Here is a 19,730-nt window from a genome sequence, read left to right as displayed (position 1 = left end):
TGTCTTTGGGGCCACTTCTTTTTTTTTTTTTTTAAGGGATCGTTCTGCTGCATCAGGCTCCTTCCAAGCTTTTGAGTAATAAGGTCAACTAAAGTGTTGGGAGGAGGGACCATCCAGGATGGTGAAGGGCTGAACCCAAACGCTTTGAGAAACACCAGCTCATTGGAAGAAGCGGCTTTGGTGGAGCATTCCCCATGCAGTTACATCAAGTCTAGGATGTCTCTGAAGTAGACATCTTCTTGGAGGAGAGGGGGATCTTGGAGAACCTTCTCTCACATCTAAGTTTGCATCTTCATTGCATCTTCAATGACAGACTCAGCAGAGGAGTCGATATGCTTCCTCTTACAAGTCCTTTTCCAGGGAATGTGCCTTGGGACACCCGAGGGAAACGCATGGAAAACAGATGGAAGGACTTGACAGCCAAGTAGTCTCAAAGCCTAATGGATCAGTCTGTCCCTCTCTACCACAATGAGAGGAGGATGGTACAGTTTTCAGAGGGGAATCTGGAAGGATCCAAGCTCTGTGAGTGAACCAGATGACTTGGTACAGGCAAGGACATCTCCACAGCCTCGAAAGCTGACTCAGCCATTACAGCTATAAGCTATACAGCCAGCCAAATTGGAAAATTTTGGAAGCCCTCTCAAATCCAAAGGTTAAAGGTCACAAGGAAAACATATGAAATGAGCTGTCGAGTGCCGAGGCCCCAAGCGGCTCTGACTCCAAAAGTCTTGTTGTCGACTCAGTTGGCTGAAAATTGACACTGACGCCCTGGCTTTAGGACTCTGCTAGACCCGAAAGCATCAGAGTCAAGCCTAGCCCCTCTGCTCTGCCATATTCTTCTTGCCTTCTTGGCCAGGGATGCTTTTATTTTCCCCTTTCTGGATGCACAAGTTCCTCCTGGTCCCTAGGGATATAATAGTTGTGTAAAATCTTATCATAACCATAGATGTCTTTCTCTTCCATGTTGCAGCATTCTAAACATGAAGGATCCTCACCCTGAGGCAACCTGAATGTCCAGCCCATATACAAAAGCTTAGCCTGGCTACTGTATGGTGCGTGGGACTTCACACTTGCGTACCATAAACCGTGGGTCATACATGTGACATCCGCATGCACAGATCTCAGAACTAAATGCCCCAGTTGGACAGTAATCTAATGGAAACTGATGAGGACATTATCCAGAGAGGGGAAAGTTAAATGAATATAAAGGAGAAGAAGAGGTAGATATCTTAGTGGAGTAAGAGAGAGGGATAGGAATACTGCAGCATGGAAGAGAAGGACATCTATGGTTATGGTAAGATTTTATGCAACTATTCTAGATCCTTCTATTTTCATGTTGCACTATTCTAAACATGAGGGAGAGTACCAAATCTCAGCATGTGTTATGGATGGTGGCAGAAGAAGAACCTTCTAAGAAACCATGCAGGATGGCTTTTGCAAAGCCTAACCTTGGAGATACTGTCCAACTTGTAATTTTTATTGAAAGTGAGGACTGAAGACCATGTGGCTGCCTCTATGATAGTGGCAGTATCTAAGCCTTTGAAAAAAGCCTCTGAAAAGGCCACAGCCCTAGTAGAGTGGGCCCTCACAGCGGAGGGGAGGTGTTTGCATGGAAAGAGTAGCAGAAGGTAATATTGTTGTAAATCCAAGAAATTGTCTGTTTGGAGACTGCTTTCCCCAGAACCATGGGGTGAAAGGAAACTGGTTAGACTTCTTATATTATTACGCTTGTCCAGGTAAAATCTAAGTTGCCTGTAAACATCAAGGGTCTGGAGCACTATCTCACTGTCATTTTATGGAGAAGGAAAAAAGGTGGGTAAGTGGATGGATAGGTTAAGCGAAAGTTCATTGACCACTTTAGGCATGAAGGATGGATTTGTGCGAAGAGAGACCCTATCCTTATAAAATATCAGGTATGGTGGGATAGCCATGAGTGCCTGTAGCTATGAAACCCTACTAGTTAAAGTCAGGGCTACTAGAAGCACTGTTTTCCAAGTGCACATCTTCGGGGAGGCTGACACTGCTGGCTCAAAAGGGGCAGTGGTGAATTTGTTCTAGAATGTAATTCAGGTCCCAAGGAGAGGGAATGGGTTTTCTTGGTGGCCTGATATGGAGCACACCCTTAAGAAAAAGTTTACCTCTAATCTGAATACCAAAGGTGGATTAAGAGTTAGGCAAGCGTAAATAGCTGATAAATGGACTTTCACTGAAGAATATGAAAGTTCTTTCTTAACTAGTTCACACAAGTAAGACAAAACTAGAGGTACATCTTCATGAAAAGATCTAGTTGTTCGTGAAGACACCAACTGGAGAACCTTTTACATTTATATAGGTAGGATTCTCCTGGTAGTGGGTTTCCAGGCCTACTGCAGGACAGAAAGCATGTCCTCTAAGTAAAGGTGTCTAAAAGGGATCAGAGGTTTATCACCCACAGGGTCAAATTGAGGGTTTGTAGGTGTAGGTGGATAAGAGATCCCCTCCGGTTGTGTGATGAGGTCCATTTTATGAGGTAACTTGTGCTGACTGCCCTTGGCTAGTGAAAAAAGAAGGGGGAACCAATGTTGTCTTGGCCAAAAGGGAGTCACCAGCAAGATTTTGGGATTGTCCTGTTGAATCTTCAGCAGGACTTTCTGTATTAAAGGGAAGGGGGCAATGCATAAAGAAATATGCCCTTCCAGAAAACTGAGAATGCATCCACCCTCCCCCTTCATGCCTGAGGAGAGGGAGTTCTTATGCAGAATATCTGCAGTTGTTTGTTCTGAGGGGAGGCAAAGAGATCTATTTGAGGTGTACCCCACTGGTAGACTATATCTAGAAACACATCCCTGTGCAACATCCATTCATGGTTCAGAGATATTGACCTGTTGACAGCATCTGCTTGAACACTGTTTTGTGATGGAATGTAAATTCTCTGCATTGTTACCCTGGAGAGGGTGGCCATTTCCCAAGCTTGGATAGGCAGCCTGCAGAGTAAGTTGGATTTTATTCCTCCTTGTTTGTTGATGTACCACAGGACTGTGGTGTGGTCTGTAATTTCCCTGATGTTTATATATGCTTTTTCCTTTGATGGTAGTCCCATCGTCCCTGAACCTTCAGACCATTCATAGTTGCTTTCCACCCCAGGTCTGATGCATCTGTTTACACCTGTTGATCTGCAGGGAGAGGTTGTGCAGGCAATCTCGGGTTCAGGTGAACTTGCTGGATCCACCAGTAAATCTCTTTCTTGAGATATGGAAAGAAGGGAAGCTGAAATTCTAATGGGTGGGCATTTTGGGACCAAACATTCTTCAGGCCCATCTCTGTCTGATGTGATGTGTTGCCACAGGGGAAGACAGTGAGAGAGGCAGGCAGAAAGGGGAAGATTGCTGGTAGGGGTCTGACAGTCACGCACTGTTGAGCCTGTCAGGAAAGGGCTGTCTAGCAGTAGATTGGGGGTAGGTAGGCCTGGCAGAGGATGATTTCCAGAAACCTTTTCTTTGTTTTGAAGAGGGTTGTGCAGAGGCCTTCCAGACAAAATTGGGTTTGGCAGGACAGTTATGAAACTCTGGCATTGTTGATACAAAGAGATCCTTGAGGTCCTGCAACTCTTTGCTTTTCTCTTGCAGGGTCTTAAAAAGCTCTGCTTACTGTTTACCAAAAAGAAAACTATCATCAATTGGAGCATCCATGATTTTACTTTCAAAGTAATCAGGCAGAGGTTGTAACCTAAGCCAGGAGTACCTCCAAAGAACAGAAGCAGAGACAGCTGATTTAGATGATGCTTCTCCAACATCATAGCTGCATTTTATGGAGCACCTAGAAACCTGTGCAGCCAATGAAAGGGTAGAGGCAACCTGTGCTTTGTTGGTGGAATCAGGAACAGCACTATGTTGGTCTAAGGCCTGGGATATTAGAACCAGGGCATATTTTACTATACAAATTTGATAGTTGATGGCTCTGAAGGCCAGAGTTGAAAGATGTATAAATTTTCTTCCCTCACCTGTCCATCATTTTGCTGTCTTTATCTCAGCAAAGAAGAAGAGGGAATCTGTCTGGATTGCTTATCTGGTGCGACAGTAATTACAGCAGAGTGCCAAGGGGGGCTTAATGAGAAATTTACAGTTGTCAGGTACTTTATTGAACCTGAGTGCTGTCTTTGGTGTAGGTGGCTGAGAATCAGGAGCTTTGCAGGATGAGGCAAAGGCATTAAAGTATGCAGGGATGACTGAAGGACCAGGGGAATCCATCTGGAGAAACACATATCTTTTTTGAACCTCTGTCATTTGAGTGGAATCCCACTTGAAATACTCCCTCATTTAGATTCCTCTTCTGGAGTTTGAGGCAAGGGGCCCAAGGATGCAGGCGTGGGGCTCAAGGCTGGCAGAAAAACCGGGCCTGTGAAATATCCGGCCTAAGGGCCATGAAGGCCTGGAAAAGAGATTGGGAAAATGCTTGCTAATCTGAGATACCCTCAGAGGAAGCAGACACGTGTTTAGTTTTTAGCTTCTTTTTGAGTGAAGGCGTCCTAGGTCCGGTCTGAGGGGGCGTAGGCCTAGGATCCAAGGTAACAGTGGGTATTGAGGAAGTCTCCTCGGAAATGGAAGCTGGCAAAGAACATTCAGACAAACCTGTTTCTCCCCAACACTGGAAACTGACATCAGTATAACCTCCTTGGACATGCTGGTTAGAGAACCTAGAGCAGTGTCTGAAACGGAACCCACCGTAGTCGCAGAAGCCATATGACATACCTCAGCCCCTAGACTGGGGGCTGGCAGGACGAATCTGGAGGAGCAGGTGCTTTTTCAGGCCTTGAAACTTCTGCCTTTTTCTTAGGTGGTTCGGCTGACACACCAGGGTATGGCTTCCATACCCAAGGCTAGTCTTTTAAAATGTTGGTTCTCAAGAAATTAAGGACCGCTAGATGGATGCGTAGGGTCTTCGGAACAAATGACTGGCAAACAGAGCAGAATTTGTAGTTGTGGGAAGGCCCTATGCAAAAGAGGCAGAGGTCGTGTCCGTCTTTGCGTGGGATATGATGTCCGCACTTACATTTTTCCTTGCTAGATGACATGGACGGAATCAGCTAACAATTAAGCAAGGGAAAGCAACCAGAACTACAAAAATAAAGGTTCTACTAATCTTTTTAGACATCTTTGGCAAAGAGCAGAACGAGCAAGCTGACGTTCGACTGGCAGCAGAGAAGTTCTGAGGTCTGTGCGTGCGGATGTCACATTTATGGCCCATGGTTTATGGTACCTACGTGTGACGTCCCACGCAACATACAGCAATCAGGCTAAGCTTTTGTAGATGGGGCGGACATTCGGGTGGACTCAGCCAGAGGATCCCTCACGTTTAGAATACTGCAACATGAGAATAGGAGGACATATTCTGTTCTTCCTCGGGCTTCTCAGTTTTGAAGTGTGTGCATCCGTACGTCACCTTTATGCCCCATGACTTGTGTGGGGAGCATATGTGTGATGCCTGTTAACTCTGAAGGCTTTGGTACACTGAACGGATGTTAGGCTATCCTTGGCTGAAGATTCCTTATGTAAGAAATACTGCAACAGTGCTATGGAAGGACATCTAACTATGCAGACTATAAAAATACTTATGCGATATGAAAAAAATACTCTAAATCTAAGTATATTATGAACATGAATGCATGCAAACACATGCACTCAGAAGAAAAACTGTAGAAATACCTAAGAAAACACCCCATCTCTAATACTATGCTAAATATACATTAAAGTCTAAACTTATCAGATACGTATCTAAAGAAAGGATAAAAAAGGCATTCACTTATAGTGAATGATAAACGAGCTCTCGGTTCATGCGTCTGACTTTCACAGGTAGCAAATGAGACCAGAGGTAATTCAGGAGTCGGAGCTCTCGGAGCCAAAGTTTTGGCATAAGGCATCGAGGTTGGATTTGGACAGATCTGACAACACACATGTAGAATCTGACAAAAAGACGCCATCAGATCCAGTGTTGTCTTGGCCAGAATGGGGCCACTAGGATTATGCTGGGCCTGTCTGCACTAATCTTTGTCAGTAACCTGGGGATCAAGGATAAGGGTGGGAATGCATACAGGAACACATTTGTCCATGTGAAGGAGAATGCATCTATTTTCCAAATGCCTATATGATGTGTTCTGGAGCAGAAATTCTGCAGTTGTTTGTGGTGAGAGGTGAACAGGTCTACCGAGGGGATCCCCCATTGTATGGTTACAGCCTGTAACACCTCCCTTCTTCAGTATCCATTTGTCAGGGTCTAAGAGGTCCTGGTTTAGAGAATCTGCCAGGACATTTTTCTGGCCGTGAATATAAGATGCTATGAGGGTCAGCCCTATTTCCTGACCCAGAATCCAAAATTCCCTGGAAAGGATGCATACATGGTAAGAAACTTCCCCTTTATGTACCACATCATTGTTGTGCTGTCTGTCCATATATGCAGAGTTCCTAGGCTGAAGTTCTGTTGAAAAGTTTTTATGGCCAGCTAAAGTACTAGTAGCTCCTGATTTATGTGCAACTTTCTCTTCTCTGGGAACCACATAACTGCACTTTCAAGGAACCTAAGTGGGCACACACAAGCTATTTCTGAACTGTCTGTGGTGATGGTCTTGGCTGCTTCTGGTAAAGTGAAATCGGTTGTTCCTGGGTTCCTAAGTATGGTGTTCTTCAACCACAGGAGTTATTTTTTCAGGCATGGAAGGAGAGGCAGTAGGACTTCTAAGGGCTGGGAATGCCGTTGCCAAACAAACTACTGGAGTTTCTGCATATGTAACTTTGAAAGTGGGATCATGAGAATGCAGGATGCCAAGCACCCCCTCAGGAATTCACTTGCAGTGATGAGCTGCTTTGGAAGCAAACTGGTTAGCTAGCCTGTCAAGAAAGTAACTTTGTCTTAGGGAAGAAAGGCTTTCTGTTGAACCCAATCTATGGGAGCTCTAGGGATCCTTGTTTGAGAAAGAGTTTGGGATTTTTGAAGATTTAAGGAGTGAGACCTACCTTCCTGAAAGCAGTCTATGGTGAACTAAAAGGCATCTGATATGTATCTTCCTTGAATAAAGTAGTCATCTAAGAAGGGGTAAATAGGAACCCCCTAGAGTTCTGCAATGTGCTATTGGACATTTTGTGAAAACACTGGCAGCAGTAGATCGCCCAAATGGTAAAGCACAGAATTGGAAATGGGAACCTATTGCTAGAAATCATATGCACTTTCTTTGACGGTCTGCTATTGGGACATGGAGGTAAGCATCTTTTAGGTCCAGAATGACCATACAGGCATCTTGGGAGATCATAGGCATCAGTTTTTGCACAATACGCATTTTGAATTTTGGGATGTTGAGAAACTAGTTGAGCTTTGAGAGGTCCAAGATGGGCCTCCAGGTGTCCTCTTTTCTTGGATGTAGAAATATCTTTGAGTAGAAGGCTTTTCCTTCTTGGACTGGAGGAACAGGCTGGCTGGATCCTTAGTGTAGTAGCTACCTCAGGACAGGTGCTAAGAAGCTTCCTTGAAATTTCAGTGGTTTTGGAATGCCCAAGAAGGGTGGTACCTGTTAACTGGATATACTACCCTTCTCTATGATGCTGGGGACCCACTGGTCCCTGATGATGGTTTTCCATTGGTTTAGGAAGGAGAGCCTTCCTGCCAGATGCTTGGAATGAAGGGTGGAAAAGTGTAGGGCAGTCTGGGATAAAACATTGTCACAGTTGTTCTCTGTAATGGGTGGACTCTCTAAAAGCCTCTACTCTTTATGATTACTCTGGTTGCCATCTCCTAGATTGTCTTGGTTTTTGTCATAAGTTATCCTCCCCTTGCCTTGTCTAGGTGAAAAAGGCTAAATTTTAAAAGGGTAATTCCTGCTGTATCTTGGAACTGGAGACAGGTAAAATTATTTCAGTTTTAATTTGCTTCCCTTTTTTATCCAGTTTCGCAAAAACCTGATCAGCTGGAGGATCAAAAAGAAACTCATTGTCTAATAAAGCATCCAGTATTTCAGCCTTTACCTGATCTGACAAGGGTTGGGTCCACAGCCATGCATGTCTGCATATGACAACCTGTGGCAGCTGCTCTGCAAGAAGCATCCAAGGCATTGTAGCCATAATTTAGAAAGTGTTTGGAGCCTTATAAAGCTTCTTTGGCTATATCGTGGACTTCCTTAGATAAGGTACTATCCACAGTAGTGTCTACCATAGCTATAATGTTGCCTTGAAGAGATTCAAGGTACTTTAGCATATCAAATTGAAAATTCAAAGCTCTCATTGTCTTACTGTGGCCACTTGCCACCACAAACTTTCCAAGACTCGGACAAACACCCTCTCATCTGCCTCCCCCCACCACCTAGGGTCTTTCCTTTGGGGATACCTTGCATAAAATGAAGAAGGCTTTCAGTTCTGGAAAATCCAGTTCTAATCATAATACATCTTCTCTGTCTGAAATGTCATTACTCCCACTGAAGCAACTGATACATTTTGGAAAAAGTTTCAGAAAAAGAGAATCCTTCAGAGGAACTGTCTGAAGCCACATTCTCCTCAGAATCTGAATAAAAAAATCTGAGAAGACACAACAGAATCATTCCTCTTCACAATTACTTTTTTTTTTTTAACCACAGGTGACGTTCTCTTTTACCAGAAATAGCTAAACCAGAAGGGTCAACAACCTGAACTAAAACCAGAGTCAAGTCCAATAAAATCATTCCTGGCCAAAGTGACAGAACAGAACAACTACTTTTAACCTTTTGCTTCTTTTTGACAGGAAATTCTGAAGAACCCAGTCCCACATTTGCCAGGAAATAAAAACTCCGAGATAATCACAGCATTCTGGCTAGGCACAGTGGCATTTTCCTGCCCCTTCTTCCAGGACCAACAAGAGTGGCTTTCCCGTTCCCACCAAGGGCATTCCAACATCCATGGAGGATGCATATAATCCTCTGCTCCATGGTGGCAGCAGGAACTAAACCAGGGGAAAAATTAAACGTCTGAGGAACCAGAAATGGATACAGCAGAGTCATCTATCTGTGGCTGATGCACTTTATCAGCCTGCTGTGACGGCATAGGCTGTTTAGTAATTTTCTTACAGGTTGTTCCATGGTTAAGCCAAAAAAAGTTGCTGGATTTCTCAGAAAGACTTAGAGCAGTAGTTGGTAAAACAGTTAAATAGCAAAAAGTAACTTTTTCCCTGTAAAATATGTTAAGAAGCACTTTAAATACTTACTCCAGCACACAACAGTAAAATAACTTTTATCACAGAAAAAGGTATTTTAGAAAAGTTTTAACAACGTTAATCACAAAAGTAAAGTAACCCTCCCATTTAAAAGTAATCAAAAGTCATGCGACAGTCCATGAAACACTCTTTCCCATCATTAAAATACATAGTTTACGGAAAAGTACAATTTCTGTCACAAAAGGTAAAATGGAAGATTTTCACCAAAAAGGGAACTTATCTGCCCAGCAATGGAGCAGTTTTAGTTGACCATCCTCGAAAGCCTGAAAGAGGGGTGCTCTTTCATGACAGGACAACTCTAAAGGGCTTGGCACACAAACCTGACTAGTGGTTTAGACATTGGGAAGGCCTCCTGAAGCTTTGGAAGTTGGTCAGCTGTTACACCCTTAGCAAGACATAACCCCTATAACTAAGACCACTGCAGCAGTGATCCAAATGATGAACATTCACTCTCATCTACAAGGATCTGTATCTTTGAAACTTAATACTTAGGTGGCTCCACTGCTCATCAGTGTTAAAGGGTTCCCTAAGACAGAAATATTTGATAGGATAGGCTTTAATCCTCAGCGTTAAAGGCCCCATAAAATGTCAAATGTTAGATTTAGTATTTTCATTTCATTACTCTACCACAACATCTCTATATGTTTTGGTTACTTTAAGTGTTAATATTTTAATTTGCGTACTCAATATCTTTATAATAATTAAATCATTTTAATACCAAATTTTCAATAATTCTGAAGGTTGTATTTTAAATGAACACTTAAATGTGATATTGAAAAAACTAGCACTTACCATATTCATCACCAGCCCAGTCAGGTACAGGAAGAGATGATTCTACATTTTCCTGTGAATCGGGAAGATTTGCATGCAACTTGTGGAACTCTTCTCCCTATAAAAAGAGAAATGACCTGTCTCACTACACAACAGTCTCAGGGAAAATGAGAGCAAGGCACACAATGGTTCTTCACATGCTGAAATGCTATGGTCCCTGATCATCCACATGTAAAATCAAACAAACTTACATTCTCAGTGATTTATCATAATTATTATTTGACATAAGTGAAACTATATCATTTTGTTAACAGATGTAGCTGACCACATGCATCACTGAAAATTAATATAGAGGATGATGAGTGGGTCGCTGATCATAACTGGCTTATGTGTTTGAGACATGGTTGTCAAGAAATTCACCTTAAGAGCAAAGCTTGACAGGTGAATCTTGGCATTTATGTTAAGAGCACATAACAAAGGATTATGACTGGAGACCCAATCATATGTCTTTGTAGTGCATGCAGCTTTATCTGCTCCACATACTACCAGTTACAGAAAAAAAATGCTAAGTGTTTTGCTGGCTTTGAAATTCATAAAGCACTTAGTGAGCACTATGATGAAGGCAGTAACACAAATTTATGCTGCAGAAAGTCAGGGATACTACCAGCACAGACAGCAGTCAGAAACAAATTTGTTTTTAATTATGCCACTCTTTGTTGGTCAGAACTTGGAGATTTAATTGTCTAGTGCAACACCCAATCTTAACAACTGAAGCAGGGGCTGCTTAACAATTGAGATCAGCTCTCATGCTACAGAAGCACTTAACTCTCTGAAGTCCGGAAAAAGACAAATCAGTTATCGGTCACATTCCATGCACTAGAAACAGATTGAGGATATTTCCATGCTGCATAAGTAAAAGTGTGTGTATAATAAAATATGATTTTCAATAAGGCCCAAGGCAAGTGGGCAATTATTCTGAAATAATCTTTTGAGGACCTCTTTGCTGCACAAATTCTTGCATTCTCTAGCCTGCAATATGGCTGTAGCAAACCCATCTCTCTTAAAATGACCAAGTAGCAGATTCTAAAATAATATGAGCAGTGACTCCCTGTAAAGAAAAGCGTAGTAACAACAGTGTCCCTCATACTATGAACTCTTATCATACTTCTCAACTGCCGAGATTTTCGGCTCATATTTTTGGTCTGTTCCTCATAACATTTGTGGTTTTCTGGCAAATCACTGGGATGATCTGAGGATTGAAGTCACTAAATAATGGCATACATTTGAGTTTCAGTCTTCAAATCTTTCAGAAAATGCATAGTAAAACAAATCCTGTAGTCTAAACTTTCTAAGTTTATATAAGAGCAATATTTAAAATATGTCCCTATTTTTGAACCTTTGCCCCCCCATTTTCTTGGGCTTTCTACAGATTTCTTCCACTAAGAGGTTGGGAGGCATAGCTCTTACATGTCTTCAATATTCTTACCAAGGGAAGGATAACAGAAGAAGATGCAGTGGAGAGAGGAACCTGAAAAGGCAGACCTGGATTTACTGAAATCTGCTGAATCCACCAGCAGAACTAGAGCTTAAGACAAGGTAAGAGAGGGACCAGATACTCCAGATGGTGGCAGTGCTCAAGCCAAACAATCTTGCCATACCACTGGAATTTCCTCATGTGGAGTTTGGCAAAAGGAACCATGAGAATGGTAGATGCTATATACCCTAGGGCTTGGAGAAATTCCTTTGCAGGATGGACTGGGCATTCTGTAATAAAAGCACGGGAACAGATTGGAAGGTTCCTTGTTCCCACAGATCCTGCAAAAACAAAGGAAAATGAGGAAGTTGGCAATGAGAAGGCTGAAGAAGGTAGGAAATGGAGGAAGGGACTTCCAACCCATAAAATAATAGTGTTGGATGATAAAAACCAATGCATCTGTGGTTATCTTTTGCCAGACAGGAAAAGAAAAGGTAAGCCTGAAGGACAGAGGAATCAGGCTGAGGGGAAGGACAGGCTGGATGTCAGGTAGAAGCAGAGGAAGATTTGTCAGGAAAAGAAGGTTTCTGATCTCTAAAATTCTGAGTAGGTTTGTCTGGGGAAATTCTGCTTAGAAATCCTCTTGCTCCTAGTAGGTTGTCTAAGCCGCCAACAAACAAAAGAGGATTCTGAAAGAGAGTGCCTCTAGAACACAGTTACAGAGGAAACAAAAATTTGCTTCAGGTCTTACTTTGAAGGGTTTTAAACAATTCTGCAGCAGCAGTGTCAAAAATGATTCTGGTTGTCTAAGGGAGAAACTAAATGTTTGACATGTTTGAAACCAAGAATATCTCCTCATGACAGAACCAGATGCAGCTGTCCTAGACGAGGTGTCAGATGTGTGAAAGCTGCATTTAATGGAATGGTGAGCTACTGGACAGACACAGCTCAGAAGAGACAGAGCAGAAGTCTTACCGTCTGAAATGGGCAAATCAGTCAAAACTCCTGCCTGCTGGGAAAGAAGAGCCAGGACATATTTAATCATGTGGGTCTGATAATTAATGGGCTTAAAATCCAAGGGAGCAGAAGTATACACTTTCTTCCCATACCACTCCACCAGAAGGCTGCCCTTGTCATAATTTAAAAGCTTGGAAAAGGAAAGCAGCTTGGATGGCTTATCTTTGGACACGGAAACAGCAGGATCAGATGAAGTTTTATACAAGTATTTATGATCCTTAGGAACTTTATAAAATCTGTCTTCTATGGGGCTGGAGCCTGACAGAAGCCTAAGAAAGTGCTGTAAATGTATCCAAAAGGGCAGCTAAGAGAGGAAGGACTGCAGAGGGTCTGGGTGAGTCCATTTGCAAGAGTTCATAATATCACTTTTGAACCTCAAACTTGGGAACAGTCTTACTTAAAATGTTCCATCACATGTACACAGTATACCCAAAGAATAATTTTTCAAAAAGAGAGTCAGACGACGACAATTTTTTTCATCAGACTCCAGGGCCAGATGAAAGTGCATATGGGAGGAACATGCTAAGGATTCTTCACCAGAATCCAACTCTTCATCAGAAGAATCAGAATCCCTAGTTCTCTTAACAGGGGTGGAAAACCAGGGAGCAGATATGGGAACAGACTACCCTTGTGGGGGTTTCAGGGCCACAAGGGCATCAAACAGCACCTGAATAAAGCCCTTCCCCTCTTTGAGAGTATCTTTAGCCACAATAGTCACATGTTTAGTTTTATGTATATTTTTAAAGAAACATTTACATTAAAAAATCTAAGTAGTTCAGAACCCAGCCTAGATTCAATAAGGGTACCAAGCACCTCTTCCTCAACTAAAATTTGGGGAATCCCCCAGGCCCTTCAGATAAAATCAGCTGGGATTCCCTCTCTACAATAGTACCAGGCATAAGCACAGCCATGGAGGATGTGTGAGTAGACAGCTCCATGTCGGTGTTCAACTGGGTAACTGCAAAGGGAACTGGTGGCAGTGCCAGATAGTCCTTTGGTTCTTCATTCAACACGAAGGAGATGTTCAGTGGGGGATGGAGAGCAGCAGGTTCAGTATGCGCTTTTTTCAGCTTTTTTCTTAAGTGTCAGCTGAACTTTGGGGTGGGCAAGTGGATTCAGCCATGGTACCCTGAGTCAAAAGCTTCAGTCACTGATTTTCCCCAAAAATTGAAAAGGGCAAGAGATGGCTGTGGAGAGTCTTACAGACAAATGTCGGAAATCTTAGAGTATTATTGTGCATTATACCAAAAAGCCCTTCTTGTGTTTATCTACATGAGGAATCTCCATCCCTCACTCAAATTTTCCCTTCCCAGATGACATGAAAACAAACTACATGGAGGAAGAAAGAAAGGAAGGCACCACAATGGGGCATTTATTTTTAGAAGGCTCATTAGATGAACCAGCTCTGTGAATGGTGTACAGACCAAATTCAAAGGTAACTTTTGGACTGCCACAAAGGTGTTTTCTGAGGATTAGGCATCCACACACACATCTACCTTATGCAATGAACATAGGACAAATGTCTGATGTACGAAACCAAAAAGGTGTAAAAAGCTTTGGGATATGGGCCAGATGTTAGGCTATGTTTGGCAGGATATCCCAAGAGTAAAGAATACTGCAACAGTGATAAGGAAGGACATTATGTGGTTGGAACTCCTACCATCTTTGGTTATGTGCAAATACTGCAGTTGCCTGTGCATATCCAGATATTATTTTTCCTCTGTTTTGTGGATTGGGAAAGAAGATGTAGTTGAACAGCTTGACTGATGGAAAATTCTGCCACCACTTCAAGCCTAAAAAATGGATTTGTTTGATCATATATACTTCTGAAAAAAATCAGGAATGGTTATTTGCACATCAGTGCTTGTATTTCTGACACACTCCTAGCTGAGGTGATAGCTACATGCAGAGCTGCTTAAAGTCACTTACTTGATGGTGGTGGCTGTGGCTTCAAAACGTAACTGGGTATGCTTTTCAAGGCCATAATTTAGGCTCCAAGAATAAGCAGCACTTCTCTGTAATCTCAAGAGCAGCACTTCTTTTAGAGCAGTTAGGAAACAAGCCAAGGAAAGCTCCAATATCAAGAAAGCCAAGACTAACAAAATGTGGAATCACAGAATAATCTTGTAATGACAAGTTCAGATACTTATGCCACCCATGCAGCGCTAGACTCTTGATATCTTTCACGACAACAGAAGGAAAATCTCTTCCATTTGGATAAACAGGATTGCTGGCAGGCAATATCTAAGGATACTTAAAAAAAACTTCTGTGAAATGGTGCCTGCAGAACAGCAAAATAGTTAGATCACTTCCAGGCTGATGTGCATAAGGACTCCCTTGTTCTGAGAAGAGTGGTCCATTATTAATGGCAGAGTATGATGCTTCCATGTCAGCATCTCCATAAGCAGAGAGAACCAATGCTGACTGAGCCAAAACGGTGCTATCAAATAGCTTCTCTGGCCTCACTCTTTCATTCTGGATCACCCTGAAAGACAGGGTTATCTGAGAAAATGCATGTAAGAAGACACCTGTCCATTTCATTGGAAAAAGATTACTGTCAAAGTCTCAATGTTTAGTGCTACTAAGCACAACTTTTCAGCCATCTGTTTGAAGTTTCTAACAAGTCATTACTGGAGCACCACACCTGTGTATTAGCTGAAGGAAGTTATCCCTGCCTAACATACATTATTCTGGATTGGTGGTCAACCTGTTGAGTTGTTCTGCCACTGTATTCTATTGTGAAGGAATGCAGACGGGCTTTAGGGCCATCTCAAACTACAGTGCTACGTTCCACATTGTCATGGTAAGCCTGCAAAGTGGATAGGATCATGTCCTTCCTCGCATGACTGTCATATTGTCTGAGACTAACTGGAAGACACCCCACTTTCATACTGGTTTGAAGACCTTCAGTGTCTGAATAAAGCCATAATTTTCTTCACATTTATATATGTTTCCTTCTTCTGTTTGCATTCCATAGTTCCTGGACTATAAATTGCTGGGTATATGCTTCCCAGACTAGTTGTGATGCATCCGTTGGTGTCTGGTTGACAGAGGGGATTCTGAGTGAAAATCAGAACAAAACTAAAACTACCAAATTCTTCTTTACCTGGGTGGACCATCATTTTATCTTCTCAAAAATGCAGGGTAAGATGAGAAATCATTTTTCCAGTGACTGGGAATGCTGGTTCCAGATGGATGTCAGGAACCAATGGAGTTTCTACAAATCCAGTCTGACCAAACGTAGCAACAAGATGGGCGAGGCCATGTACCTCAGCACTACTTGGGCGACACCTTCCTTTCCTGTTTTAATTTGTGGAAATATTGCTCCAAATGCTTCACCGTCTTGTTTTTTTTTTCTTTTTTAATACCTTTATTGAATTCTCACTTGTGACATAGGCAAATTTACATTTATATAAAAGTAAACTGTAGTAACAAGTTCCCATTTACAAACATTATACTTCACATATATTGTTATATATCATATACCCTAAGCAACATTACATAAATCATTCAATTCCTGACATTTTTTTTTTAAACAGGAAACATCTTTATTAAACTATCACTTAAGACATAGGCAATCATACATTTATATAAATGAAAACAATCCACATCGACACAATCCTAGTTGCACACATTTTACATCACAAACCATACTGACACACTCCCAGATGCAAACATTATACATCACTTATACCTTACCCAACTATTTTCAGACAAACATTACATAGCTCATTTAAGTCCTGCCTTCTTTCAAATCTCATTCCTCCCCTGTATGCATTGTTCCCACAATTCCCATTTTTTTTCCTCGGTAGTTTGCTCCTACCCTTTTCTAAAGATCGCAATTCCAGTTTGATCTCTGTTAGTGTATTGAGTACTTCTAGTATAGTTGGTTTAGATTTTGATTTCCATTTCCTACTAACTGCTTTTTGGCAGCCACCATAATTAGACACAACAAGGCCTTACCATGTCTAGCCAATTCCGATTATTTATCACAGCTCAGAAAAATCATCTCTCTCATTACTCCAATCTGCCCACACAGCATCTCTGACAGTGTATCCCGCAGGGACTCCTTGAAGCCCACCAACTCACGACACTCCCAGAAAATATGTTCCCAATTACCTCTTTCTTCCCCGTCACACCTCCAATATTTGCCATCTACTTGAGGAAAAAAACTCTGGAGTCTATTTGGGGTATAAAAATATTTATTGTAAACATTTCCAAGCAAAAATCTTAAATCTTCTAGATTTTGTTGCATATTTGGGAGAGACACATATATCCTCCCATTCTTTCTTTGTGAACTGCTTACCCAAGTTCTCTTCCCAATCCTCTCTAACCTTCTCTGAGTGATGCTGATAGTTGTGCAGTATTTATATGCTCTACTCATTATTCTTTTTTTAATGTCAGTTTCTGTTCTAGATTCTACTAAAAACTTTACCAGTGCTGGTCTTTCATTTAGGACCCCCTATTTCTTTCTCTTTGCCTATACTCTGATATCAAGTCTTGACAGGGGAGGCAATCTCTAACCTGCAGTCCAAATAAATTCTTAGCATGTTCCCATTCTATCATATTTCCCTCTCTATTTACTTCCTCCCAATAACTTGGTTCCTTTGCCAGTTTTCTCCAATAAATTACAGCTCCCTCTTGCCTATTGTCTGTATCCTTAATTGAAGTCATCCCTATCGCCAGAATCTCCTTTCTCCATTCCCATGTTGGCTTAGTTCTTAGGATACTTTCTCCTACTTTACAGATATAATATTCTATAGGATTACTGTTGTTCTTTTTAAAGGCCTGCATCCAAAATCCCAGTCCTTTTTTCTTGAGCTTCCACCCTGTTTCATCGTCATTCCTTTCCACTATGAATTATAATTTTCTGATTGTTCTATGTATAGGAGCATTAACTGTACACCTCTGAAATACCCATTGAGATAAAATAATCCCAATCTGCCCTGTTCTGCTGGAAAAATCAGCTTATCCCACTTGACTTTTGCAGTCTTCCCCTCCAAGGTACAGTCCTTCAGCTCTTTATTAACTACTATCCATGACTCCTCTTGTTGATAAAAATATGCCTGACCTATGTAAAAGACTAATGGGACTAAAAATATTTCAACTATTTGTATCTTACTATCCATATAACAAAGCCTCCATTTTCTCAGTTTTTATATTATCTTTTCTTTAGTCTCTCTTCCAACACATCCTATATCTTCTGACTACTATATGTCACAAAATAAATCTCTGTATAAAAAAGTACCTTATTTTTGTTCTATAATTTGTCTCTCTTGTAAATACTCACTTACTAATATCTTTCTTGCATTGTGTTTCCTTGAAAAACCTTGTTAATACTGTTTTCTGTTAAATTTTTGTCTTTGTAAGTGTGACGCCCCGCCACTGGCTCAGTAATCAAGGAGCCTACATCCTCACCACTGGCAACCATGGGGGACGTTCACACTTGGAGGATGACACGTACACACACAGTAAAGTGCAATTTCCCTTAAGAGCTCATAGAGACCACAGTCAGTCTGGGACTGGTTTCTCCCTCTTTCTCCAGATCCCCATTAAGACTCCCCACTGGCATAGCTATAGAGTTGAGGTCTCAGCTGAGTGGCCAAGCCAAGACCTCCAGCACCCTTTTTGTCCAACCAGTGCTTCGTGTCCCTGCCCAAGTAGCTGACGCACACACTGAAATTTGATTTATACATAAACACAGACATACACCTGGGAAAGGCTGGCACAGGTTAATAGCTATACCCCCTTCTACCCACACTATAAGGTAGTTATCAGCCAACTCTTATCAGCTATGTTAAAGCCCCTTAACAGAGGGTGTCCAATCTTACTATGTAATGTTACTATTAATCCAAATGGTAGTTTGACAAAGAGCAAGGCTATTAGGAGCGGCCTGCAGAGTGTCACCAAATAGATATGCAAGTGGTCTAAGAGCTTAAATATCTCTAGACAGACCAGACACAACTGAAAGGTTTAAATATATTTAATAATAATAAAAGAACAAGAAAATACTCAGTAAATCATCACAGTAAGTTCAGAGTTTGAAATCACAGGAAATATTTAAATCATTGCAGGACAGTCTCAAATAAATACAGAAAACATCTAAACTAATCTTTACTATTCCTAACTGTAACTAAGAGAAATTACTGTACCCTAGACTTATTTACTCACAGCAAGGCAAGACAGATGTGGTGAGTGGGTTTCCCAGCTGATGCTGTCAGGTCAAAGACAAAATGCACTCTCTCTCAAGAGAGTTCTTAAATTAAATTCCCAAATATTACTGCTGGAATACTTGCAGAATGACATCACCTCTTGTCATCTGACTATCCCAGGCAAAACCATTGATGCAGCTGTAGCATGTACCATCTATGTTTGCAACTGCTGGAAGACATAAAACACTCACAATACAATCTAGACATTATGTCACCTGTTGCACTGAAACTGAAAGATAACATCTCTTTTATTATGTGGTTATAAAATATTTTAATTTCAACTAATTTTTCTGAAATTTGCAAGTTAGCCTTCTATGTGCCAGTTCCCACTCTTAAACCACATACATTTACACAGTTACAATAGTTTATATACATTTCCGTTCTAATCCAGCAGGGTACACTGTGGTAATACCTCTAAGCTCAGTACTGTACAAACCCTTTTCACACACACGTCTATACCACCAGTTTGATATATACACAACATACAGTTCTAACAACATTTGTATATTGTGTTGACATTCACAACTGACATATAATTATTTACAAAATTCCAGCTAGCTGGGATGGAGATATTTCCTTTTGTGATAGTAAAAGTCTCTAAAGATTGTATCATCTCCAAATATTGTTCTTTGGAAATGTTCTTTTTAACAATTAATGTACTTATTCTGGAGCTTTTCTCCCTGGGCCTTCACTGAAAATGGGTTATCACCCAGCTGGACTATCCCAGTAAACAAAAGTAAGTAAGTAAATAAATCCTTAGCTGCCACACCAGTATAATTTTTAATCCAAATTCCTAAATATTTCATTTTATCATGCCCCCATAAATACAGACATTGCTGAACTAATTCATATATGGGTGCATAATTTACCACTACTGCCTTTGTTTTAGCTTCATTAATTTTGTATCCTGAAAAGATAAGAAACTGTCTCAAAATATTCCACAACACTGTAATGTCTCTCTCAGGTTTTGTTAAGTATAAAATAACATCTGCAAATAAAGCCAGCTTTTCTTGACTACAATAACAATTATATCCTTGAATTTCAGAGTCCAT

General features: G+C 41.2%; 1 protein-coding gene across 1 annotated transcript in view; it reads right to left on the bottom strand.

Moving 5' to 3' along the window:
- Positions 1–19,730, bottom strand: part of PCNT (pericentrin) — a gene marked incomplete in the record, with an annotated part of 2,997,294 nt that overhangs the window by 848,835 nt on the left and 2,128,729 nt on the right. The window contains 1 exon segment of the mRNA XM_044060288.1: positions 9,997–10,093. Coding sequence (XP_043916223.1) covers positions 9,997–10,093 — 97 coding nt within the window.

The sequence above is a fragment of the Protopterus annectens genome, chromosome 2.part0 (genome assembly GCF_019279795.1).
Source record: "Protopterus annectens isolate FY-2018-M chromosome 2.part0, PAN1.0, whole genome shotgun sequence".
NCBI classification, from domain to species: Eukaryota; Metazoa; Chordata; order Ceratodontiformes; family Protopteridae; genus Protopterus; species Protopterus annectens.
The sequence above is the reverse complement of the archived record's forward strand: the minus strand, read 5'-3'. Positions and strand labels throughout refer to the sequence as shown.